This window comes from Muscardinus avellanarius, assembly GCF_963383645.1.
Source record: "Muscardinus avellanarius genome assembly, chromosome: 10".
Classification (NCBI taxonomy): Eukaryota; Metazoa; Chordata; class Mammalia; order Rodentia; family Gliridae; genus Muscardinus; species Muscardinus avellanarius.
Genome location: NC_137796.1, coordinates 17,945,248 through 17,969,472, shown reverse-complemented (window position 1 = coordinate 17,969,472; position 24,225 = coordinate 17,945,248). Strand labels below are relative to the sequence as shown.

Sequence of the window (24,225 nt, the reverse complement as noted above, 5' to 3'; positions counted from 1 at the left end):
TTGTAATCCCAACATTTGGGAGGCTGAGACTGGAGGATCGCAGTTTGTGGTCAGCCTCAGCTACTTAGTGAGGCCCTTTGCAACTCAGTGAGACTGTTTCAAAATAAAAAATAATAAGCCAGGCGTGGTGGCTTATTTCACGCTTGTAATCCCAGCGTTCAGGAGGCTGAGACCAGACGATCGCGGTTCACGGACAGGCTCAGCTACTTAGTGAGGCCCTCTGCCACTCAGTGAGACCCGGTTTCAAAATAAAGAATAAAAAATAGGGCAGGGGCTGTAGCTCGGAGGTCAAATGCCCCTGGGTTCCATCCCCAGACCCAAAAAATAAAAAAATAAAAAATAAATAAAAATAGGTGTTGGTGGTGTAGCTCAAAGGTAAAATGTCCCTGGGATCCATCCCCAGTATTGCAAAAATAATAATGTCAGGGGGTATAGCTCAGAAGTAGAATGCCCCTGAGTTAAATCCTCAGTACCGAAAAAGAAGAAGCCAGGCATAGTGGCACACACTTGTAATTCCAGTACTTTGGAGTACAGGAAGGTCATGGGTTCACAACCAGCCTCAGCTACTTAGTGAGGTTCTATGCAACTTAGTGAGACACTGTTTCAAACTAAAGAATATAAAGTAGGGCTGGGGGTATAGCTTGGAAATAGAATGCCTCTAGGTTCAATCCCCAGTTTCGCACAAATAAAGGTGAATATTTATTTGAAATATACTCTGCTCTAGAGTTTGAGCCTTGGAATGAGGATAAGCATGTTCTGCCCTCTCAGACATTCCCTTTCCTGGCCTACACTGGGAGGGAAAGGGAAGCATCTGGCATTTCTTGGGGTTTAATGCTTCTCAGCTCAGGAGGAAGCTTCAAGTGCTGCCATTACCTTTATTGAAAGCATGGAAGTCAAAGCAGCTTGGGGAGAGCTTAGTATAAAGCATCATATGGTGTCACTCACAGGTCACTAATCACTCTTTTCTTCTTTTTCAGTCAATGAGATCATTGGGAGAGACATGTCCCAGATTTCTGTTTCCCAAGGCCGTGGGGTCAGCAGAGAGTCTCCCCTCCTGAGTCCTGAGTCCCTGGATTTAGGAAGATCTGATGGGCTTTAACCGCAGCCTTGTATCCACCACCAACTTCTCAATATGGCGTGTTTCTTTCTTGGACCTTGAGTTTCCAACTCTTCAGCCTTCAGGACCAGTGCCAAGAGTTGGACTCAACATTTGTGGGGAAAACAGCATTCCTCCACCTCAGGCTTTGAGTAGAATTTATTTAAAAAAAAAAAACAAAAAAAAAAAAACACAGGAACAGCATAGGCTGTTTGAGCTGTGAGAAAAAGAGCTTTGAGTTTTTTATATTTAAATAGGATACTTTTATATGATGGGTGCTTTGAGTGTGAATGCAGCAGGCTCTCCGTTTTAGAGGTGCTGCTTTTGCAGGTAACCTTGATGCATAGCTAGGATTGGTGATTTGTATTGCTTTCTGGTCATTTGAAAGGGCCCTTTAGTTTCAATATTTTTAAAGTAGAGACTTTTGATAAGACCTTCGGAGGCAAAGAAACAAAAATTATCCTAACCCCACACCTATGCCTCAGAAACTCAGCATGTGTCCTAAAGCCTTTCTTAGATTCATAGGAAATAAAGCCAAATGTAGCTCATATTCTTTATAAAAGTAAACTTAGATAAAATGAAGAGACCATTCCATCATTGAAATGTTGGAATATAAAGACATTCCAGAGCATAGCCTTTTGTAACTTTCTAGGTAATCTTCCTGCAGTCTCTCCATACTGACTCCATGTTGAAACTGCTTTTTTTCCCCTCAGGACCATGGGTAAGATGGCTACTTATAAGGTGACTTTGAAAGGTGGGGTTTTAGCTTGGTAGCTGTATTTCCTGCCATCCTAGAAACTAGTAAACTGTGGATTTTCTTTCCCATTTGTGTCTTCTGGACACAGAACCTTTTCCAAGTGGGAGTTCCCAACTTTGGTTGATCTGTAACCTTTGAAGCCAGTCTTCTAATGGTTCGGGCGGCTTTGTAGTTCTAACTCTTCTCTAGAAGCCAGGCCAGTGATGTCAGGAGCTAAGCACAAATGAGCTATTAATCAGATGGGAAGAAAAAATGCAGGACTCTAGATGCGAAGGCTTTTAAGATTCACACTGGCATTGAAAAGTTTATTCCCCACTGTTTACAGCCTGAAGTGACTCTGGCCTACCATGTCTTGTCTCTATGACCTAAAAACCAGCCTTTTTCCCAGAAGGCTTTGAGGTACATCTAAAAATGAGGTTCCGTCATAGACCTGACCCTCCACACCAAAGACACCCTGGTGCTGCTGCTGGTGAGACTGGCGTCCAAGGCAGGGGCCAGCAGAAACTGCAGCCTGCTGTCTACCAAAGGAGGTGCCCAAGGTGGGTACTGTTTTCAAACCCTGCCCTTACTCCTCCCTCCAGTAGGATTTGTTTGGGGGCCTATATTGAAACCTTTGAAATTTGTAGTATGTTTTTAAATGAAATAATGTACTTTTGCTTATTCAGGAAGCAAATGTTTTGAGTGCCTACATGTGAGACAGTGTGCTGGGCTGGTTGAAGACTTGATGCTGTTATAAGGGATTGTAGGCCCTAGATGCCAGGACTCTACTGAGGCCATGTGAGGCCTAAGCAAGAGCCTCGTCTGTTGTCCACCACCTGTAGTCTGCAGGATAGGAGCTATTGACTCAGGATAAGGAAGGTGTTCTTGTTTTTAAAACATCTTTTAGATTTCTCCCCCTAAAATTAGTCATAGAACAGTGTCTAGCCTTTGGCGAATTGTTCTGGCCCCTCTTAGAGCTGGACATTTTCAAATTCTCTTTGAAAGTGAATTTTGATGGTGTGGATAGTAAGATTTACTTCGGGGCCTGTGGTTGGAAGCCCAAAGCTTCCTATGAAGGGGCTAGGGTTTGGACTCTCAGGTGAAGTTCCAGAGACACGGCCAGATTGTTTCCACCCTCTTGCCCTAGGGTAGCTGCCTCACATGGGGTCCTGCAAGGCCCTTTGGGGGCTGCTGCTGCCCTCAAGAAAAAGCCTCTATGATCCAGAGTTGCTATGCACCAAATTTTGATGCCTTTTAAATACCTTGATGCCTGTAGCACTAGAAATGCTTTCCTATTTAAAATAAAAGTTAAATTTTAAAATAGAGCTTTGTATACTATGTAAGCAGTTTTATATCAGCTTTGTAAAAAAAAAAAAAAGCTTTTGTGTAAGAGTCAATATTTTTTGGCTTTGTAGATAAAGACTTAAATTTTTGTGGAACTTAGTATTGTTAAAGCACACATCCATTGGACTATGCAAGTTGATTTCTAGTAGCAACACTGAGCAACTGGGCATGTGCTAGCACGCACCCCTTTCCTTTCAAATTTGTGCTAGCTCTTGGAATGAGGAATGGAAGAAGCATTCTTCTGCTTAGTGGAGATGAACAGAAAAACATGGCTGAAAGCAGTTTTAAAAGGAACAGATGTTTTTAGGTTCACATGCGATACTGCTGCTTAGGGTACAGCCTTCCCCTGCCCAGGGCTGGCTACTATTGCCAGACCTTTGCTGGGCCTGGCTGTAAAGACTCTGATATTCAGAGCAGATGTCTGGTCATCTTTAAGGCTCAGATTGAAACCTTGTATTTTGTAAAATGGATGTTTAGTAAAGAAACTGGTTCTCAGTTATGTTTACAGCACTTGGGGTTGTGTTTCCTTGTACACTTTATATTTTAAGACCTTTTATAGGAGTGCAGTGCTCCTTACACAATACAAAGGGAAGAAGAGCCAACAATTCAGGTTCTTCCTTAGTTACAGTGCTGAAATAATAAACAGTGACAGATCGACAGTCTCCTTGAAATCTGCCTTGAGTTCTTCTCCACCAGGAAATGGTACAGAGCCCTTTACTCTCACGCCAAAAGTAAGGGCACTGCAGCTTTTTAAAAGTCCACTTAGAACCAGGTGTTGTAGGACATGCCTATCATCCCAGTACTTGAAAGGCCGAGACAGGACGGTCGCAGGTTTGAAGCCAGCCTCAGCAACTTACTGAGAACCTGTTTCAAAATTTAAAAAACAAAAAGGGCTGGGGGTGTAGCTCAGAGGTAGAATGCCCCTGAGTTCAATCCCCAGTACCACAAAAAAAGAAGAAGAAGAGGAGGAGGAGGAGAAGGAGGAGGAGGAGGAGGAGGAGGAGAAAGAAAAGTCCACTTGGTTAGGAATTTTTGTTCATTTTACAGAGAAGACAGACTTCCAAATTCCTTTTGAGGCTTCAGTTCTGCACACTTTAATGGGTGCAAAGGGCATTTCACGGTGTGTGTTGTATTCTGGATAGATGGCCTTTCCAAGGTGTTGCAAGAAAAGTTGGGATCAGAGCCAGGCATGGTGGTGCACACTTATAATCCCAGTACTTGGGAGGCTGAGACAGGAAGATTGGAGGTTCACAGCCAGCCTCAGCAACTTAGTGAGACCCTGATTCAAATAAAATAAGGCTGGAGGCGTAGCCTGGAGGTAGAATGCCCCTGGGATCAACCCCCAGATGGAGAAAAAGAAAAGCTGGATTCAAGTCCCCTTTAAAATTCAAGCCTTGAGTTTTTGTGTGATGGCCTCCTGCCCCCTCATGTTCTCGTAGGGTACTGCAGTAGAGTCCAGAATAACTTGTTTTTGGCATCCGATGTAGATGTTTTCTTTGTGCCTGACGAGAGGTCAGCAGCCTTAGGAGGAACCACCCTGGCGTACTGTGGTCTCTGAGGTCCAGGTCCTGAGGGCAGGAGCTGATCTCTGCCTGCCTACCATCACGGGGGAGGCCGGGAGCAGAGCCTTGGGATCTCCCCCCTCGGGCTCAGATGGACCCTCACTCTCCCAGGAGTCACACTGCGAGCACCAGGGCTCACCTTTTAAAAAGAAAAGCAAGCCTGCGGTGAACCTTTCAGTCCCTTTCCAGATATCACTCAAGAAGCCCCATCCCACCATTGGGAGCAGGGTAACCCCATTCCACCCCCAGCCCTGATTACAGGGTAGTCATCATCTTTGGGGGTACAGGCAGAGAAATAAGTGGGGGGTGGAGCTGGGCTTGGTCTTTTCTGGGTGACTTCTGAGAACTTTGACAAACCAGAGAGAAGCCACCATATTGAAGGCACTCTGGATGCAGGAGAGGCATGTTGGCTGAGGATAGCTAGCTCATATTTCCTGGTTTCCTCACCTATAAACACACCCACTCTTTGGGGGCTTGTAACACCGGGCGAGGTGAGTCACCAACAGGTATCAGAGCAGAATAGTCATCAGGGGCCAGCTGTAGAAGGAACACAGATTTAGGGCAGGGAGCTCCAGGTTCAGCCAGACCCTCAAGCCCTCCAGCCATATGCCCTCACCTGGTAGGCCTGGAAGACACTGAGCAGATCCTTCATACCAGCTGTGTAGGGGACACCCTGCATGCGGACCAGAGCTCCCGGCTGGGACAACACTGAGGTGGATGTAGAAGCCAGAGCAGCAGGGGGTGTGGCGAGGTAGCCCACCGTGGTGGGAGAGACTGGGGGGCTAGGTGGGCGAGATAAGCATTTAGTAGTACATCCCACCTATGGCCTAGCCCAAACCTACCCACTCCTTTGACTTGTCTTGTGCTTAGTTTAGTTCTCCTTCATAAAATCCCTGCCTCTATAGCTATTTTCAAACTTTTGGGGGTTTTTTTTGTTGTTGTTGTTACTGGGGGTAGAATCCCAGGGTTTTTCTACCTCTGGGCTATACTCCCAGACCTATTTATATTTTATTTGGAAACAGGGTCTCACTAAGTTGCTGAGAGCCTCACTAAGTAGCTGAGGCTGGCTTCAAACCTGTGCGATCCTCCTGTCTCAACCTCCCAAGTGCTAGGATTACAAGCGTGCGCCACCACAGCCGGGTTATTTTCAATCTCTTTTGTAGATGGCTTCAGCCAGCCCACACCTGTTATTCCCTTGTCATTCAGAATCAAGCCCAATCTCCACCAGAAAAGGGATCACAACTCTCCCCCAAACTAGAACAGGTAGTAAGTCAGTGGGGTTCTCAGAGCAGCGGGGTACCTGGGATAGTAGGCTGTGTAGTTCATGTAGAGCTGAGTGGCTGGCCCTGGGTAGTAGGCAATAGGGGTGGGGGCCGCAGGCACCCTGGCCGCCGGGAGCAGTGCTGAGGAGGGATACAGAGCTGCTGTCTCGGTGGGAATAAGGGTTGGTGTGGCCTGGAAGGTGGCGTAGGTGGGTGGTGAGAGGCCTAGAGACAAGGAGAGAATACATCTTCATGGAGCCCAGTGCCGCCCTGGGTGGGCCCCTAGAAAGGAGTTCCTGCTATAGGAAATGGGGACTCAATACAGGCTGGCCCTATGTGCCACCTCCTCCTGCCCCTGGGGCACTCACAGGGCAGCTTGCAAGGTGGGGGGGACATGCCACTGCGGCCCAAGGTGCCCCCCATCAGCACGCGGCTCATCTCCTCTGTGGAGCAGGGGACCACCTCCACATAGCGTTCCTTCATCACCTTCTTGTGGCAACGCTGAGCAGCAACTAGGGCCCGCTCTGCTGACATCATCTGGATGAAGGCATCGCCAGACGGCCGGCCCTGTGTACACCACCTGTAAGCCTTCACCTACGAGAGCGCCTGACCCCTACCACACCTCTTCCTACCTGTGTGTGGCCCCTCCCAGCACCAGCCTCACCTGCTGGTTGAGTACCATATGCACACCCTGGGGCCGGATGTCAGCAGCTGCTTCCCCAAGAAAGCTGAGGATATCTTCAATGGTGGCTGTGTAGGGCAGGCCTCGAAGGCGTACACAGTCCCTACCAGTCCCAGCTGCCAGTGGGAAGGGGATGGGGAGCAGTGGAGCAGTCACTGTGGGAAGGAGTGGGCTGGATGCGTAGCGGTTCAGGACCTAGTAAGAAGGCAACAGATATGTCACCTCAAGTAGGGCAGGGGCACAGAGGAATAAAGGTACACCCAGGGAAGCAGCACACCGGTGGGGTCCTTGGGTACTCACCTGCTGCACCTCTGCTGCAGTGCTCCGGAAGAGTTCAATGTATCGCTTACCCAGCATGCCCTTGTGCCTGCGCAGTGCAGCCTGTGCCAGCTCCTCACAGGCAAAGAGGGCGAAGGCATCACCAGTTGGCCTGCCGTCAGGATGGCGCACAAAGAGCAGCCCATCGGCACCTCCAGTCACCGGGCACTCAGGCCCCAGGAAGCCCAGCACATCTGCCGGCCCAGCTGAGAAGGGCAGGCCCCGCAGCCTCAGGATCACTTGGTCTTCCCGTGACAGGAAACGAGCCACCTCTAGTGATGTGCCTGGGGAGGAGGCATGGGAGTCACTAGTCTTCATTCCTGCACTTCCAAACCTTCACCCACACAGTGGAACAGAAGGGTGAGGGGTGGTGAGGAATGGAACTCGGGTCATGAAGCAGAGGAGTTACGGCCTGTTCGGGGTGAACTTACCCCCTGCAATCTTTACAAACTCCTCCCCTGTTGCTTTATATACCTGTGGGTATAAAGGGCGCAGCCCATGGGTCTCAGGCCTGACTCAGCTTTGCCCCACTCCACTCCCAGCCCAAAGCCCCACCTCAATATAGCGGATGCCCATGTGGTGCTTGTGTCTCTGCAGTGCTAGGTCCCGCTGCTCACTGTCCGCAAAGCGGATGAGGGCCTCGCCATTTCTGCGGCCCTGGGCGTTGAGGCAGAGTGCTACGCCACCCCTGTGGAGCCAGCAAGGTCAGTGCCTCCTGGGGAGGCCTGCCCCCTGGGCCCTCCCATCCTGCCATACCTACCTGGCGATGTTGAGCCCTTTAAAGAAGCGAGCCACATCCTGGTCTGATGACTGCCAGGGCAGCCCGCGGGCCCGTACCACAGTTTCACTGTCCACCACATCAGCCTTGCTGCTGTGGGGGCAAGACACAGGGTTAGCACTGTACAACTATTGGTACCCATGCCCCTACCCCCATACTCACCAAGGCCCAGTCTCATATTTCTGCTTTACCACCTCGGGCTTCGAAAACAATTGACCTGAGAGGAGATGGCATGAGGTCAGCAGGGTCTGGCAGAGGGGTCTCCCCACCAAGCCCTGCAGAAAGAGGACAGTTGAGGGAAATGAGGTGACAAAAGGGCTTCCACCTTGTGTTAGAGAAGGTCACAAGTGGGCCAGAGGTCTTTAAAGGAGTAATGGGCTTTCACCCAGCCTTGAGAGCAGACGACAGGGTGAGACAACCTTACCACTGGCCCCTTCAAGCAGGTGGAGGATGACTGCCACCATTGTCTTCACTTCCCAGACCCCAAAGTCATCCTCTGTGGCATCTGTCTCTAGTCCCAAGTCTATGGTCAGAGAAGTGACAATGAAGAAATCCCAGCACCAGCATTAATAGTGTTCACACCTGGACCAGTCCCCCTCCATAGACATGCAGAATCTTAGCAAACACATTTGTTTTAATCCAGTTCACACATGCACCTCCAGGTCCCCAGCTCAGACACAAGTAGCCATATGCCTCCATTCCAGGTCAACCCAGCATAGATAGAAACACTACCCTCAAGGACTCAGCAGATAATGCAGACTTGCCAGTGTTCATGACATCCACTTGACAGCACGCACATGCTCAGATACATAAAGCCAGCAGCTGCCCCTCCACCTTAACCCTGCTCAGTTACAGATACCCTGTGCCATGGTGGCCACTGTGAGGTCCCTGGCAGAGCAGGCGTTCGGGTGCTGCATGTGGAACTCTCTGCGGAGGTCGTAGAAGGAGAAGAAGGTGTCGGGGAGCACCAGGTTCTGGGGACACATGGGAATGGGAATAAATGAGGGAGCTGAGGTGTCCCCCCACCATGGTAAGGAGGGTCTTGAGACCCCTACCACTCGTGTCTTCGGTGGCTTACCTTCCTTGAGGCCTCTGGGTGGAGGACCTGTCGCAACAGCTGCTGCCCATCAGTGCAGAGCACGTAGGGGCCCCCGCCCAGCAGAGCCACATCCCTGCTCACCAGCTGTGAGAACTGGGGACAGGGAGCGAAGAGAGTCTCATGCACAGACTCACATCTGGGCAGACAGGAACTGGAGGTAGGAGGAGGGCGGACACAGGCTGCAAAGCTGGTTCAGCCAGATGTTCAGCCCTGCCTTGGCAGGGAAGAGGAGGCCACACCTACTGGTTCTGGCACTGTGTCACAGCTCAGAAGCCCCTATCTCTGTCCCAGTCCACTGTCACCTCCTCCAGGCAGGAGGGCGGTTACACATAACCCAAGCCCCCATCACACACACTCCAGGAGTCTGGACTAGAGCCAGAGCAAACACCAGGTGGAGTTGGGACCAGCGGTGGGAAGGGGCGGGGCAAAGCAGGTTAAACCAGTCCCTGACCAGGCACCACCCTCAGACAGGTGGGGGGAGGCCCAGGCCTGCCTGAAGGCCAGAAGGCTCATGGTCAATGGCAGCCCCGCCTCCAGGTCTGACCAACCGAGGGGCAGAGAAACGCCAAGGACAGAGCTCTACACTTGGACACCAGGGGCAGCATGAGCTTTGACCCAAACCCTATCGACAGGCTGGCACCGCGCTGTTTGCTCACGGAGGGGGTGCAATCCCCAGGCTGCCGGGCCCCTCCTCCGGCCCCATCCCTGCTGCAGAACCCACAGAAGCACTAATCATACACTCACAAACCGTCCACCCTCCTCCCCGCCCCTGCCAGTTCTGTGACACCTTCCAAGCTGAGGCTAGCCGAACAAGGCACCAGCTTTTCTCCAGCACCTCCCCAGGTAAGGGCTAAGCCAGGAGCCCTTCAGAAACAGAATCAGATTCAGCAGCTGTGTTTTCCCATCAAGAACCACCAGAGTTGTTAGAAGATGAAAGAATTTGTGCGTGTACAGCACTTAGACTTATTACACTCAAGCGTCAGTCACAGGGTGAGCGCAGCAGTGAAGACTGGGAAAAGAAAACAGCCATGGGAACCGCCTCCCGCCGAGGCCAGAGTCGGGAGGCACCCCGGGCCTCTGCACTCCGCAGGCAGGGAGCCCCCAGGCAGGGCACGGCCAGCGCCCACGCCTGGCCAGCCGGCTGGGGCAGGCCTAGACGAGCGCCTTACACCTGGCGGCGTCTGCCCGGGAGGCAGACACCGCCCTACGCCCCCGTGCCAGCGGCTCCCAGGCTGGGGGGCGAGCCGAGGGCGCGGGGCGGCAGGGTCCGGTCGCCAAAGGGCCAGGCCACCAAGGCCACTCGCTTCCGGCTGCTGCTCTGGAAAAGCCGACCCGGCGGGTTCCCGGAGGCATCTCGGCCTCGCTCCCCGCTGGCCTGGGCGGGGGCCACCGCTGCCATCCCCGGCGGCGGGATGCCTGTGAGGGCTGGAGGGCCACGCGCCGCCGGGAGCGGCGGGCATACTCAGCCGCACGCGCCCCCGGGGGCCGCCCCCCGCGGCGGGGCTCGCGCCCGCCCCACGGCCCGCGCTCACCTGCTGCAGCACCTTGTCCAGCGACTCGGCCCGCGCCAGGCTGTCGGCGCTCAGGCCGCTGGCCTCGCGGCACTGCGGACTCAGGGCGGCCGCCTCGGCTCGAACCAGCGACTTGTGCAGCGTGCCCACCTGCGCGGCGGGAGCCCGTCAGCGCCGCCCGGGCCCGCGCCCCCCCGGCCCGCCACCCCCTCCATCTACCTGACGGCCGCGCGGCTCCACCACCTGCCAGACCAGGAGGATTAAGTCCGTCTCGTCGGAGCCCAGGTCCGGCCCCAGCGCGCCCGCCGTGGCCCCGAACAAGACGACCAGCGAGCCGGGCCCGGGCGCGGGGTCGGCGGCCGCGCCCCCCGCGGGGTCCGGGTCGGGGCCCGGCGGCGGGGGCGGCGGAGTCATGGCCACGGAGCGGGGGGCGCCGGGCGGCGCACGCGGACCGACGGGGCAGGCGCGCACGGCCCGACGGCAGCGCCGACGAGCTGGGCGGGCCGGGGCGGCACCTGCGGCGGGCCGGCGTCGGGGGCGGGGTGGCGGCCGGCCCCCGCCCTCCCGCCGGCGCTACCTGGCGGCCCGGGCCACGTGACCGCGCCCCCCGCCCCGGCCTGGCGCCGCCGCCCGCGCCCACGTGCGCGCCGGCCCCCCCCCGCCTGCTCCGCCCCCCGCGGACCGCGAGGCCTCGGCGGAGGGAAAGAAGCCGAGGGCCGGGGGCCGCCCGAGGAGGCGGTGCGGGGCGGAGGGGTCACGGCGGCCGGCCGCGGCTGGAGGACGTCACCCAAGGTCACCGGCGGTGAGCGCCACCGGCATCCGGTGTCGGCGGAGGTCCGCCGGGAGTCCCCGGGGACGCGAGCGCCGAGGCCGGGCTCCTGCCGTGGGCGGCCGGCCAGAGCTCGCGGGCGCGCCCGTCCACTCGGCCGGCCTGAGCCCGCGTCCACGGAGGGACAGCGCGGTCACCGCGGGCCGGGGTGCGCCGGGGAGGAGAAGCCCCCGAGGCTCACCCGGGGCAGGACGAGGCTGAGGTCCCGGCCTGGATCCTCGGTCCTCCCCTGTGCGGGGCCCTGCCTGCGTTTGCTTCTCTGTCGGACTCCCCGCTGGTTGCCTGGAAGTTTTTGGTTTTTTTTTTTTTTTTTTTAAGGTACTGGGGGATGAACCCAGGGATGGATATTCTACCTCTGAGCTACACCCCAGCCCTATTTTTAATTTTTTGTTTTGTTTTGTTTTTGTGGGTCTGGGGATGGAACCCGGGAGCGTTTGACCTCCGAGCTATATGCCCCCTGCCCTAGTTTTTTTTATTCTTTATTTTGAAACCGGGTCTCCCTAAGTTGCGGAGGGCCTCGCTAAGCTGAGGCTGTCCGCGAACCGCGATCCTCCGGTCTCAGCCTCCCGAATGCTGGGATTACAAGCGTGCGCCACCACGCCCGGCTCTACTTTTTTAAATTTTGTTTTATTCATTTATTTATTTATTTACTTATTTATTTTGCAGTACTGGGGATGGAACCCAGGGGCATTCTCCCTCCGAGCTGCACCCCCAGCCCTATTTTTTTTTAATTCTTTATTTTGGAACAGGGGCTCGCTGATTTGCAAAGGGCCTCACTAAGTAGCCGAGGCTGTCCGCGAACCGCGAGCCTCCGGCCTCAGTCTCCCGAATGCTGGGATTACAAGCGTGCGCCACCACACTCGCCTCACTGAGCTGCGGGGCAGCCGCCAATCTGCGATCCTCCCGTCTCAGCCTCCCAAGCACCAGGATTACAAGCGCGCGCCACGGCCGGCGGCTCGGAGGCTCTGAGCGCGCTGGCGGTAGGGCTGAGCGTAGGGTGCGGGTGCGTGCTGCAAAGCCGCCTCCGCTCTCCGTCCAGGACAGCAACCCAAGGACAAATGGCCCCTTTCTCCCCGCGCAGCTAGGCGACACTCCTTGAGCGCGCGTTTCTTGGCCGCCCTCTGCGTTCCCAAACTTTCCCATTACGTGACTGAAAAATTAGCAATCCGGAGGGAAAGAAGGGTTCCAGCCTGGCGGGAGCGCAGAAGTGGGATTGCCCAACCCGACCTGGTCTGAGGCTTGAACTACACCTCGTGCGTTCAGAGTGTGGCGCTGCGTCCGCGCCTGTATCCTACAGAGAACGGAGGACCCAGGCTCAGCCCCGGGAAGGGGTGCAGCCCGGGGCGAAAGAGGGCGTCTCCCAACCTTGCCACACAGCAGCAGGTCCCACTTAGCAGATGAGACCCAGGCGCCCAGGGCGGATGTGCGACCGCGAAGGAGTGGAAGGTGGCCCTAGCTCCCTGGCCTTGGGAGACAGGTACGACCCCCGGGGATGGAGGCGGCACTCAGCAAACCCTCTCCGGACCACCCACGCGGTCTGCACCACCCCGGAAGCACTGCGCGAATGCAGCCCCGCGGGAGAGGAGACGGCTCCGCCCCTCAAAGCCTGGAATGTCGAGTATTTGTTTGTGGGCGGGGCTAGCCGTCGGGTAGGCCCCGCCTCTCCGGAGTGCGCCTGCGCCCGAGAGGCCCCGCCCCCTGGGCCACGCCCGCCAGCGCCCCTTCACCTGTGCGCGCCTGCCCCATCCGGGTTCCTGGGTTCTGGCCCCGGAGTCTCCTTGCGGGCTCTGGCTGGCTCCTCCCCCGTGCAGGCCGGCGTCCCCACGCGCTTGGCGCGTCAGTCTCTCCGCTCCCGGGGCGCTCCCTTTCGTTCGCTTCCTAGGCTTTGCGCTAGGACTTGCCTCTTCAGCGCTGGTCTCGACGCCTGGCTGCCCCAACCCCAAAACCTCCCTTTTGAAGTGACCCCTCCATTTCCTGGAGAGGCGCCCAGGTGTGTCCAGGTCTCCCCAAGGTGGTGACCCTGAAGCACCACGTTGGCGGCATAAGCGAATTTCCCGATTCCCCAGGTGCCTATCCAGCCGGAATGTCCCAAGACTATTCCTAGCATACATTTATTTGCTTATTTATTTATTTATTTATTTATTTTCCTGGTCCTGGGGGTGGAACCCAGGGGCCTTTCTACCTCCGGGCTATCTTCCCAGACCTATTTTATACTTTATTTGGAAACAGGGTCTCTCTAAGTTGTTGAGAGCCTCATTAAGTTGCAGAGGGCCTCACTCAGTAGCTGAGGCTGGCTTCAAACCTGTGCGATCCTCCTTGTCTCAGCCTCTCAAGCGCTGGGGATTACAAGCGTGTGCCACTATGCCCGGCTATTCCTAACTTTTAGACTTAATTTTTTTTTTTTTTTTTTTTTTTGAGGGTCTGGGGATGGAACCCAGGGGCATTCTACCTCTCGGCTACACCCCCCAGCCCTATTTTTCATTTTTTATTTTGAAACAAGGTGTCGCTAAATTGCAGAGGGCCTCACTAAGTAGCTGAGGCTGTCAGCGAACCTCGATCCTCCCTTCTCAGCCTCCCGAATGCTGAGATTACAAGTCTGCGTCACCATGCCCAGCTACTTTTAGACTAATAGAATAAGACTATTCCTGGTCTTTTTTATTCTTTTGGTACTGGGATTGAACACAAGGGCGTTCTACCCCCTGGCTCCCAAGCCACACCCACAACCATTTATTTATTTATTTATTTATTTATTTATTTATTTATTTTTAACTTTAAAACAGTCTTGCTAAACTGGTCGTGGTGGTGCACACTTGTAATCCCAGCATTCCGGAGGCTGAGACAGGAGATTCGTGGTTCTAGGACAGCCTCAGCTACTCACTGAGGCCCTCAACTGAGGACAGGAGAATCGCAGGTTCGCAGCCAGTCTCAGCTACTTAGTGAGGCCCTCTGCAACTTAGTGAGACCCTGTTTCAAAATAAAGAATAAAAATAGGGCAGGGGATGTGGCTCAGAGGTCAAATGCCTCTGAGTTCCATCCCAGACCCACAAAAAAAAAAAAAAAAAAAAAAAAAAACACATAGAAAATAGGTCTGGAGGTGTAGCTGAGAGGTAGAATGCTTCTGGGTTCCAGCTGGCCATGATGGTACCGCTTGTAATCCCAGCATATGGGGGATCTTGGTTCGCGGCCAGCCTCAGCTAGTACCTGGTGAAGCCCTCTGCAATTCAGTGAGACCCTGTTTCAAAATAAAGAATAAAAAAATAGAGCTGGGCTGTAGCTTGGAGGTAGAATGCCTCTGGGTTCCATCTCCAGTACTGCAAAAATAAAAAATAAAAAAATAGGGCTGGGGGTGTAGCTCAAAGGCAGAATGCCCCTGTGTCCCATTCTCAGTACTAAAAAAAAAAAAAAAAAAAAAAAATCAATGAAAATGTGGGGACTCTGCCTTACTGAGCTCCTTTATCTTCATATGGGTCATCCTAGGTCACCCCTTATTGCCAGTTTTTTGTTTTTTGTTTTGCGGTACTGGGAATGGAACCCAGGGGCATTTGACCTGTGGACTACACCCCCAGCCCTGTTTTTTATTCTTTATTTTTGAAACTGGGTCTCACTGAGTTGCAGAGGGCCTCACTAAGTAGCTGGGGCTGTCCACGAACCGCGATCCTCTGGTCTCAGCCTCCCGAAGGCTGTGATTACAAGCGTGCGCCACCACGCCCGGTATACCAGTGTTTTTGTTTGTTTGTTTTGAATGCGTGTGTGTGGTATTGGGGATTGGACCGGGAACATCATACCTCACCTACACCCCCAGCCCTATTTTTTTATTCTTTATTTTGAAACAGGGTCTCACTGAATTGCAGAGGGCCTCACCAAGTACTAGCTGAGGCTGGCCGCGAACCGCGATCCTCCTGTCTCAGCCCCCAGCCTTATCACCAATTTGCACATACCAATTTATAACATGATTCATAAGTCCTTCATTGTTTCCCCTCCCCAACACTGGATCACCCTTCCTCAAGAACATAAGCCCTTCCCCCACGCACATCTTGGGGCCTGGCACTGAACGAATGCACGATCTTAGCTTGCTTCTGCTGTGAGTTATTCCGGCGATGGTAAGCCTTACTTGGCTCACAAGGCCTTCGAAGTACGGTATCCTCTATGGATTTTCCTTTTCCCAGCCTGCCCCTACTTTTGCTCCTTATTTTTGTCTCTCAAAGTACCACCTCCAAGGCAGGGGTCCCTTCTGCAGTTGAGATTTCCATCTCCATTGAAAATGGGGCCTCCCCTGTCTTCCTTCCTTTAGGATTCCTGAACCATGAATGAGGTACAAAGAGAGAAGTGATCAAATGAATGCATAGGAGATAGGTACCAGGAAAGGGAGCAAGGCCCCAAAGCTCCCCAGGCCAGAGCCCTTTCTTTCACTCCAGCTGGAAGGCATCTGGGTCTCATGGGCCGTATCTAGGCCCTTGGAGCCCTGTTTGAGCTGGAGTCCTCAAGGCAGCCAGAGCCCCAGCTGATGGTGCACGAAGGCCTGGGCAGGTAACAGGTGGAAGCCCTTGCCAGGGCTGATGCAGCTCTCCTGCAAGCTCCTGGGCATGTCGAAGTAGTAAAAAAGCTTCTCTGTCCTCTCTTCCTGGGAGAAAAGGTCCCGCTGTGGAAGGAGATTTGATGCAGGGGACCCCTTTTAGGATCCAGTCACTGGCCCAGACCTGTCTGCACCCTCAGTGGCCCAGCAGCTCCCATCGGATCCCGCTGCTACCAGCCAGTAGCTCTGGGTTCCTGCAAGGCCGCCACAAGCCAAGTCTCCGCAGAACCGCCGCTGAGCTCCCACCAGAGGGCGCGCTGGCTCTACGACCAGAACCCAAGGGTGCGAAGGGCCTGCGAGGAGGGTAAGGCTCCAGGCTAAGAGGTGGAAAGGGGGTGTCCTCACGCCCCTCCACCCTAAGGCGCTTTCCTCTGGTTTTATAAGCTTCGGTTGGCTCCCGATCCCTGGACGTTGGCGGAGTTTTAAAGCTTGGTCTTCAGGGCCTCGATCTGTTTATAGTTCACTCCTAGTCTGTTCTAGACAAATTATTGTTTATGATTCATTAGCTCCCGGGGCTGCTGGAGTGCTCACCTACCTACATCTCCCTTTGTTGTTCTGGAAGGCTGCTTATCATTCAAGGCCCATCTCTAATTGAGGTAGGATAGAAGAAATAAAACATTAGGAAGGAGACACACTGGGAAGGAAAGGAAAATATAGTTTTAAAATGTAAAAACTTCATAATCCTTTTGTGTGTGTGTACTTGGGATAGAACCCAGGGGCCTTCTACCACTGGGCTACACTCCCAGGCCTGTTTTATGTATTTTTTGGAAACGGTCTCACTAAGTAGCTGAGGCTGGCTCTGAGCCTGCACAATCCTCCTGTCTCAGCCTCCCAAGTACTGGAATTACAAGTGTGAGCCATCATGCCCGGCTTCTATTCTTTATTTTGAAACAGGTCTCACTGAGTTGCAAAGGGCCTAAGTAGCTGAGGTTGGCCGCGATCCTCCTGTCTCAGCTCTCAAGTACTGGGATAACAAGAGAACACACTGGGCTTTGAGCCACACTTTTAGTCATAATGGTCTAACTTCACACCTGAAATTCCTGAGAAGATTAGATTCCAAAAAAATTCACCTTTTGTCAAAAGCCTCACCCATCCCATCTGCCCAGATCCCAGAGGAAGTCACACATTTGCCCCTTGTACCCCTCCTCTATGCCTCTTCTCCCAGGGATTCTTACCTCAAAGGAATTGCCACCTTTTTGTCAGCCTGAAAAAGCAGAGACTGGAGCTGGCCATCCTACATTGCCATGTTCCCCAGCCACTTCCTTTTCTGTGTGTCTCTATAATAAAAGGATTGTAAGGGACAGGCATGGTGGCTCAAGTTTGTAATCCCAGGATTCTGGAGGCTGAGACCAGAGGTTCACCGTTCGCGGACAGCCTCAGCTACTTAGGCCCTCCGCAACTTAGTGAGACCCTGTTTCCAAATAAAGAATAAAAAATAGGGCTAGGGGTGTAGCTCGGAGGTCAAATATCCCTGGGTTCCATCCCCAGCAACACACACACACAAAGAAAGAGAGAAATAATAAAAAATAGGGCTGGGGGTGTAGCTTAGAGGTAGAATGCCCCTGAGTTCAACCCCAGTACAGCAAAAACAACCTCCGTCTTACCTCTAATTGATGCCTCTTGAAATTTTTTTTGTCATGGAAGCCAAGTACCCCGAGAGTCCTGAGGTATATTCTCTTTCCCAAACTGGGAAACTAACAGGACTTTCCACAGAATTATCCTGTTTTCCTGTGACATAATGATTTTCCTCCAGAAAGCCTTCCTTCATCCTTGGCCAGGTTAGATTCTCTGTTCTCTTCCTCCTCTTAACTCTAGGGTTGTGTTGTATCACTGATTGGATCAGTTTGGCCGCTCATGATTTCAGGAAGGCTCTGGAGACAGAAGAACCTCAACCTCTAGGAGAAACATTGGCCACCGACCAATAAACCATTTAATTAGTTAATTAATTAATTAATTAATTTTTGTGGTACTGGGGATGGAACCCAGGGGCCTTTTACCTCTGGGCTACACTTTCAGATGTATTTTATACTTTATTTGGAAAAGGGTCTCACTGAGTTGCTGAGAGCCTCACTAAGTAGCTGAGGCTGGCTTCGAAACTGTGCAATTCTCCTGTCTCAGCATCCCAAGTTCTGGTGTAGTGGCAAAAGTAAATAAAAAGGGGGCAAACTGAAAAGAAAGGAGAAAAAAAATATAGTTTTAAAATTTAGAAACTTCATTATCTTCACCCTGCAAGCTCTGCTCTTTCTTAGACAAAACCCCTTAATAGGCCGCACTTGTTTTTTTATACTTTTTATTTGGAAACAGCTGGCTTCGAACCTGTGCGATCCTCTGGTCTCCACCTCCCAAGGTGTGCCACCACGCCCGGCTAGGCCACACTTTTAATCACAATAGCCCATCTGGCCAGTCCCTTCTTAGACAATAGTACTCATTAGGCCCATACTTTTAAAATCCTGATGGCCTCTCTCCCCACCGGAAATTCCTGTGATTTGTGGTAAACAAAGGATCCCCCCCAAAGGTCTGACCTTGGATTGAGCCCAGGCATCATCCAGCACCTGACCAAAACAGCAAGACCTTGCAACCAGATTGCTTGCTTATTTTAGCATAATAGATGGATCACCTGCTCGTGATTTTCTCCCTTATAAACCCCTACCCCGGGCCAGTCCGGGCGCCCCTCCAGTCGAATTTCTGGATTGAGGGTACCGCCGCTGGCCGGCTAATGAAGACTTCATTTGGCAAATTCCCTTGGACTCTGGAGTCTCATTTGCGCTAAACCTGCAGACAACACTGGGATTACAAGAAGCATGCCACACCACGCCCAGCTAACCACCAAACCACTTTAGAGGCCCTAGTATTGGTGTGGTTGCCCCAAGCCCAGCACCCACCTGGTCTAAGTAAGAGAGGTGAGAATGTGGGCCGGTGAGAGAGAAGCAAAGGGCCCGGCAATGGGCCGCGGTGGAGGCGGCTGACTGTATCCGCACCCGAGGAAGGTCCTGCAACTCGCTGGCTCCTCAGTCCGTGAGGTTATTCCAACTCCAGCCTCTGTCCTGTGTTTCCCTCCCTCCTTATTTCCCAGAACTCACACTCAGCCCTTTATTTCCTCCTCCAGGCCTGACAAGCACCAGGGCCCTATCCTGGAAGGAAAGGGGGACTGTGGAGAAGGTGCTTCACTTATTCCTTGAACATATATATTAAGCTACTGCTGTGTGCCAGGAGCTGAACTAGGTGGTAACTAGGAACCCAGGATATGATGGGAGCAGGTCAGGCACAGTTTGCTCCAGCCAGGCAAAGGGTGCTTGGATTCTAGTGGTCGTTTCTGGACGCAGGTCTAAATGCAGATTTCAGTAGAACCCCCCCAACTGTGTAATGTAAGGTGGTCTCGCTGTAGCAAGTGCAGAAGCCCTAGGGCAAGGCAATGACGTATCCTGTGCTAGGCAGCAAGGAAGCCCTTGAGGCTGGAGTTGAGGGAGCTGGGGAAGAGGATGAGTACAAGTTGGGGAAATAGTCCCACGTGGTGTCACTCGCTGTGATCCCAGTATTTGGGAGGCTGAGACAGGAGGATTACGCAGGTTCAAAGCCAGCCTCAGCTACTTAGTGAGGCTCTCCGCAATTTAGTGAGACCCTGTTTCCAAATAAAACATAAAACAGGTCTGGGAGTATAGCCCAAAGGTAGAAAGCCTCTGGGTTCTATCCCCAGTACCACACACACACAAAAAAAAAAAGGTCTGGAGGTAGAAAGCCCCTGGGTTCCATGCCCAGTACCACCAAAAAAAAAAAAAAAAAAAAAAAAGAAAAGAAAAAGAATGAAGAATAAGAGCTGCAAGCCAGGCATGGTAGCGCAGGCTTGTAATCCTACCATTTGGAATGCTGAGACAGGAGGATATCAGTTCGCGGACAGTCTCAGCTACTTAGGCCCTTTGCAATTCAGTGAGACCCTGTTTCAAAATAAAGAAGAAAAAAAATAGAATGCCTCTGGGTTCCATCCCCAGTACCACCAAAAAACAAAAAACAAACAACAAAAAAGCAAAGAATACAAAACAGGGCTGGAGGTGTAGCTTGGAGATAGAATGCCCTGGGTTCCATCCCCAGTAACACACACACACACACACACACACACACACACACACACACAGAATAGGAGCTAGGCATGGTGGCACAAGCTTGTAATCCCAGCATTTGGGAGGCTGAGACAGGAGGATCATGGTTCGAGGACAGCCTCAGCTACTACTTAGACCCTTTAGAACTCAGTGAGATGGGGGGTACACGCTTGTATCCCTGAGCTTGGGAGGCAGAGACAGGAGGATCGAGCTGGTTCAGAGCCAGTCTTGCTGGCTTAAGAGACCCACCCTGTTTCCACATAAAAAGGTAAAAACATAGGTCTGGGAGTGTAGCCCGTGGGAGTGTATCCTGGAGGTAGAAGGGCTTCCAGGAACCCAGTAACACCAAAAAAAAAAAAAAAAAAAAAGAACTCAGTGAGACCCGTTTCAAAATAAAGAATTAAAAATAGGGAATAGGGCTGGGGGCGTAGTTCAGAGGTAGAATTTCCCAGGGTTCCATCACAGAATTGCAAAAATAAATAAAGAATAGGGCTGGGGATGTCGCTCAGATGTAGAATACCCCTGGGTTCAGCCCCCAGTTAAAAAAAAAAAAAAGTTGGGTGGCTAAACGGGGCCAGAACACCTTGCAGGGTCCTCATATACCACAAGTGAAAGACAAATTGGGAGAGCTGTGCATGGGCTTAGGGAGAGCGTGATGGGGCCTGGGTTAGTGTGTGTGTGTGTGTGTGTGTGTGTGTGTGTGTGTGTGTGTGTGTGTGTGTGTGTTGCTGGGAACTGAAATCAGGGGCATTTTACCTCTAAGCTACACTTCCAGTCCTATTTTATTTTGGTGCCAGTGATAGAAACCAGGGACATTCTATCTCTGTATACCTTCAGCCCTATCTTATTTTTCTTATTTAGGTTCTCTCTAAATTATGCAAAGCTCCACTAATTTGCCGAGACTGGCTTTGAACCTGCAATCCTGTCTTTCAGCCTCCCATGTACTGGGATTGTGGGCACTGTGAGATCTGGCTGTGAGGCCTGATGGAGGAGGTAGGGAAGAACTCCAGCAGTGTAGGGAAAAGTGGCCCTAACCATCCCCCTGCCCCCGGCCCATAAACCTACCTGTCTGCCCCCCTGCCAAGACCACCAGTGGGGAAAAGCCAGGACTATGTATCCCTCACTCCTAATGTCCCATAAAAGCTCCTAGTTTGAGCCAGGCATGGTGGTACAGGCTTGTAACCCCAGCATTCGGGAGGCTGAGACCTGAGGATCGCAGTTTGCGGACAGCCTCAGCTACTTAGGCCCTCTGCAACTTAGTGAGACCCTGTTTCCAAATAAAGAATAAAAATAGGGCAGGGGGTGTAGCTCCGAGCTCAAATGCCCCTGGGTTCCATCCCCAGACCTGCAAAAAAAAAAAAAAAAAAAAAAAAGCCCCTTAGTCTGTAAGTCCGTGGCTCCTGACTCTCATGGACTCTCTCCCCCAGTCAGGCGCCTCTTCCCAGATTTATCTCCAAATAAACCTGTTCCTGCTGTCGAGCTGTGCACTCCCTATCCCAGTATTTACCAACATATGATATTTACCAACAGGATTAGTCATGTGCCACTATACCAGTCCTGAATTAATGTTTAATGGTGTCAGCCTGTAGGTAAAGCAGTCTACAGGAAAAAGGACATAAGTTGGGACACCAGTGATGAAGCGACTGGGATGAGGGTAGTGTGGCTTTGGGAGGGTAGAGTGGCAAGACTTGGCCATGGCCTCGGTTCTGGGCCTGAGAAGCAGGTGCATGCAGAGTCCCGGATGAGCCCAGGTCTGCAGGGTAGATGGCAGGTCATTGAGAAAGGGGCGAGATCCTTCTCCACAGTGCTGGCAAGAGTCACTGCTGACCAGGCCTGGCCACCCCTCCTCCAGTGGTGAAGCTTCCTCAGTCTGCAGGGCTGTGGGGGCGGGGCAGCTGTGAAGGACAGGGCATGCTTCCAAGGCCTTGGGTGGGTCACTGGAGGCTGCTGTGCTGGCAAGAAGCAGTATGGCCAGAGTCTAGGTCCTCCTGATTCCTCTTTTTTTTGTTGTTTTTTTTGTGCATGAGTGCATGTGCATGGTACTAGGGATGGAGTCCAGGGGCACTCAACCACTAACTACACTTCCAGTTTGTCTGTTTTTTGAGACACCGTATTGCTAAATTTCCCAGACTAGCCTTGAACTTTGACTCTTTCTGTCTCAGTCTCCCAAAAACTGGGATTCTCGGCATAATCTAGGGGAGGCCATCACATCCAGCCTCCCCTCCTCCGTTTAATCCTTGGCTCTGGACTTCTGACTGTCCCTAGCCCTAGCAGAAGGGTCTCTAGTCTCCTACATCTTTAGCAACACACTGTGCGGTCAGAGGTGAAGATGGAGGAGGAAGGGCCTCCGGTAAGAGAAAGGGGGTTCAGCTCTGTGTGGTGGCGCACATTTGCAATCCCAGTGCTTGGGAGGCAGAGACAGAAGAAGTGCAGGCTTGAAGCCAGCCTTAGCACTTTAGGGAGGTCCTTTGCAACTTGGTGAGACTCTTGTTGCCAAATAAAGTATAAAATAGTATAAAATAAAATATAAAATATATAAAGTATAAAAAAGTATAAAATATACTCTGGGAGTATAGCCCAGAGGTAGAAAAGCCCCTGGGTTCCATCCTCAGTAGCATATACATACACACAAAAGAAAGAAAGAAAGAAAGAAAGAAAGAAAGAAAGAAAGAAAGAAAGAAAGCAAGCAAGCAAGCAAGCAGGGGGTATAGCTCAGAGGTTGAATGCCCCTGGGTTCCATTCCCAGACTCGTAAAACAAACAAACAAACAAACCAAAAAAAAAAAAAAAAACTGGAAGAATAAAAAGCAGGGCATGGTGGCCCAAGTTTGTGATCCCAGCATTTGGTAGGCTGAGACAGGAGGATCATGATTCAAGGACAGCCTCAGCTACTTAGGCCCTTTGCAACTCAGTGAGACCCCATTTCAAAATAAAGAATAAGCCGGGCATGGTGGTGCACGCTTGCAATCCTCGTGCTTGGGAGACAGAGACAGGAGGATCGTGCAGGTTCAAAGCCAGCCACGCTGGCTTAAGAGTACCTGTTTCTAAATAAAAATATAAAATAGGTCTGGGAGTGTAGCCTGGAGATAGAAGGGTTTCCAGGAACCCCAGTACTACCACCAGAAAAAAGAAAAAGGGCTGAGGGTGTAGGTCGGAGGTAGAATGCCCCTGGGTTCCATCCCCAGTGCTGAAAAAAAATAATTTAGGTCTGGGAGTATAGCCTGGAAGTAGAAAAGCCCCCAGGTTCTACCCCCAGTACCATACACACACACACACACACACACACACACACACACACACACACACACACTAAAATAAAATAAAAACAAGTAAATAAAATAGGGCTACAAGTATAGCTCAGAGGTAGAGTGCTTCTGGGTTCAATCCCCAGAGAGAGAGAGGAACTCAATGGCTGTGTTTTGCTCTAAGAATTTAGAAGTGGGCAGGCTAAGATAGCAATCTCTTTCATCACTGGGTCAGCTGCTTACAGAGAAGGAAGGAGTAAGAGAAAGTCTTGGGACCAGTGGGGATGACCAGGGTGGAGCCAGCCCAAGGAAGGGAGTGAGTGGAGGCCAAGGCTTTCATTCCCCAAACACACTGGTCCCCGTATCCTCAACTGCATCATGGTGCTGCTGTATTACCTGCTGCTGCCTTCTCACTGGGAGTCTGTGTCCTGGGAGATCCCTGGCTCTGGGAGTCTCTGTCCTCTCTGGATCCCTAGGTCTGGGAGTAGAGGGTCCACTCAAGCTCCTGATGCCTCTCCCGCTCTGCAGGGGAGTTTTCAGATGGACGACAGTACAGGGTCCAGGCTCCAGCCTCTTCCCAATTCCACTCCCAAACTGCTTCATCTGGTGGGATTCCTCCACCAGGCAGACTTGCACCCCTAACCTCACCGCGGCCTGTAAGGGTTCCCTCAGGGCAAGTTGGAGAGAACTGCTGTGGGGGTTCACAAAGGATCTGGCTCACTTCTGGTTACCTAAGGGCCAAGAACTGCCCTGGACTCACTTCCTCTGTTTTTGCTTTCACAATTGTTCAGCCACTGCAAGTGCTAGACCCTAGATCTCCCTTGTGCTTGGTGGGTTTTCTTTTTTACTCTTTCTCTTTTCTTCCTTCCTTCCTTTCTCTTTTGTACTGCGGGTGGAATATTCTACCTTCGAGTTCCCAACCACTACTATCATCATCATCATCATTATCAGAGAGTTTTGCTAAATTGAGGCTGTCCTCGAGCCTGTGATCCGCCTGTCAGCCTCCCAAATACTGGGATTACAGGCATGCGCCATCAGGCCGGGTTCTGGTGGACTGGTTTCTTTTCCTTTTTTTTTTTTTTTTTTTTTTTGTGGTA

General features: G+C 52.2%; 2 protein-coding genes across 4 annotated transcripts in view; one reads left to right on the top strand and one right to left on the bottom strand.

Moving 5' to 3' along the window:
- Window positions 1–1,099, top strand: part of NFATC3 (nuclear factor of activated T cells 3) — a gene marked incomplete at both ends in the record, with an annotated part of 110,127 nt that extends 109,028 nt beyond the window's left edge. Inside the window, one exon of one of the 2 annotated variants that reach the window (XM_080704488.1) lies at window positions 978–1,099. In XM_080704488.1, coding sequence (XP_080560614.1) covers window positions 978–1,099 — 122 coding nt within the window. The remainder of the gene's footprint in view (window positions 1–977) is intronic. The other variant, XM_080704489.1, reaches the window with a different exon arrangement.
- A 4,086-nt stretch (window positions 1,100–5,185) lies between these two features.
- ESRP2 (epithelial splicing regulatory protein 2) lies at window positions 5,186–10,802 on the bottom strand (the record flags this gene model as incomplete). 2 transcript variants are annotated; one of them, XM_080702338.1, is made up of 15 exons in its annotated part: window positions 5,186–5,275; window positions 5,355–5,520; window positions 6,039–6,225; window positions 6,369–6,567; window positions 6,665–6,877; window positions 6,983–7,284; window positions 7,432–7,474; window positions 7,556–7,688; window positions 7,761–7,898; window positions 7,941–7,995; window positions 8,203–8,301; window positions 8,638–8,752; window positions 8,857–8,970; window positions 10,410–10,538; window positions 10,608–10,802. In XM_080702338.1, 15 exons carry the CDS (start codon window positions 10,800–10,802, stop codon window positions 5,186–5,188), a joined length of 2,178 nt encoding a protein of 725 aa, XP_080558464.1. The 2 variants fall into 2 exon arrangements, with proteins under 2 accessions (XP_080558464.1, XP_080558465.1); XM_080702339.1 differs by having other exon boundaries at window positions 7,761–7,871.
- Between the last annotated feature and the right edge of the window lie 13,423 nt (window positions 10,803–24,225).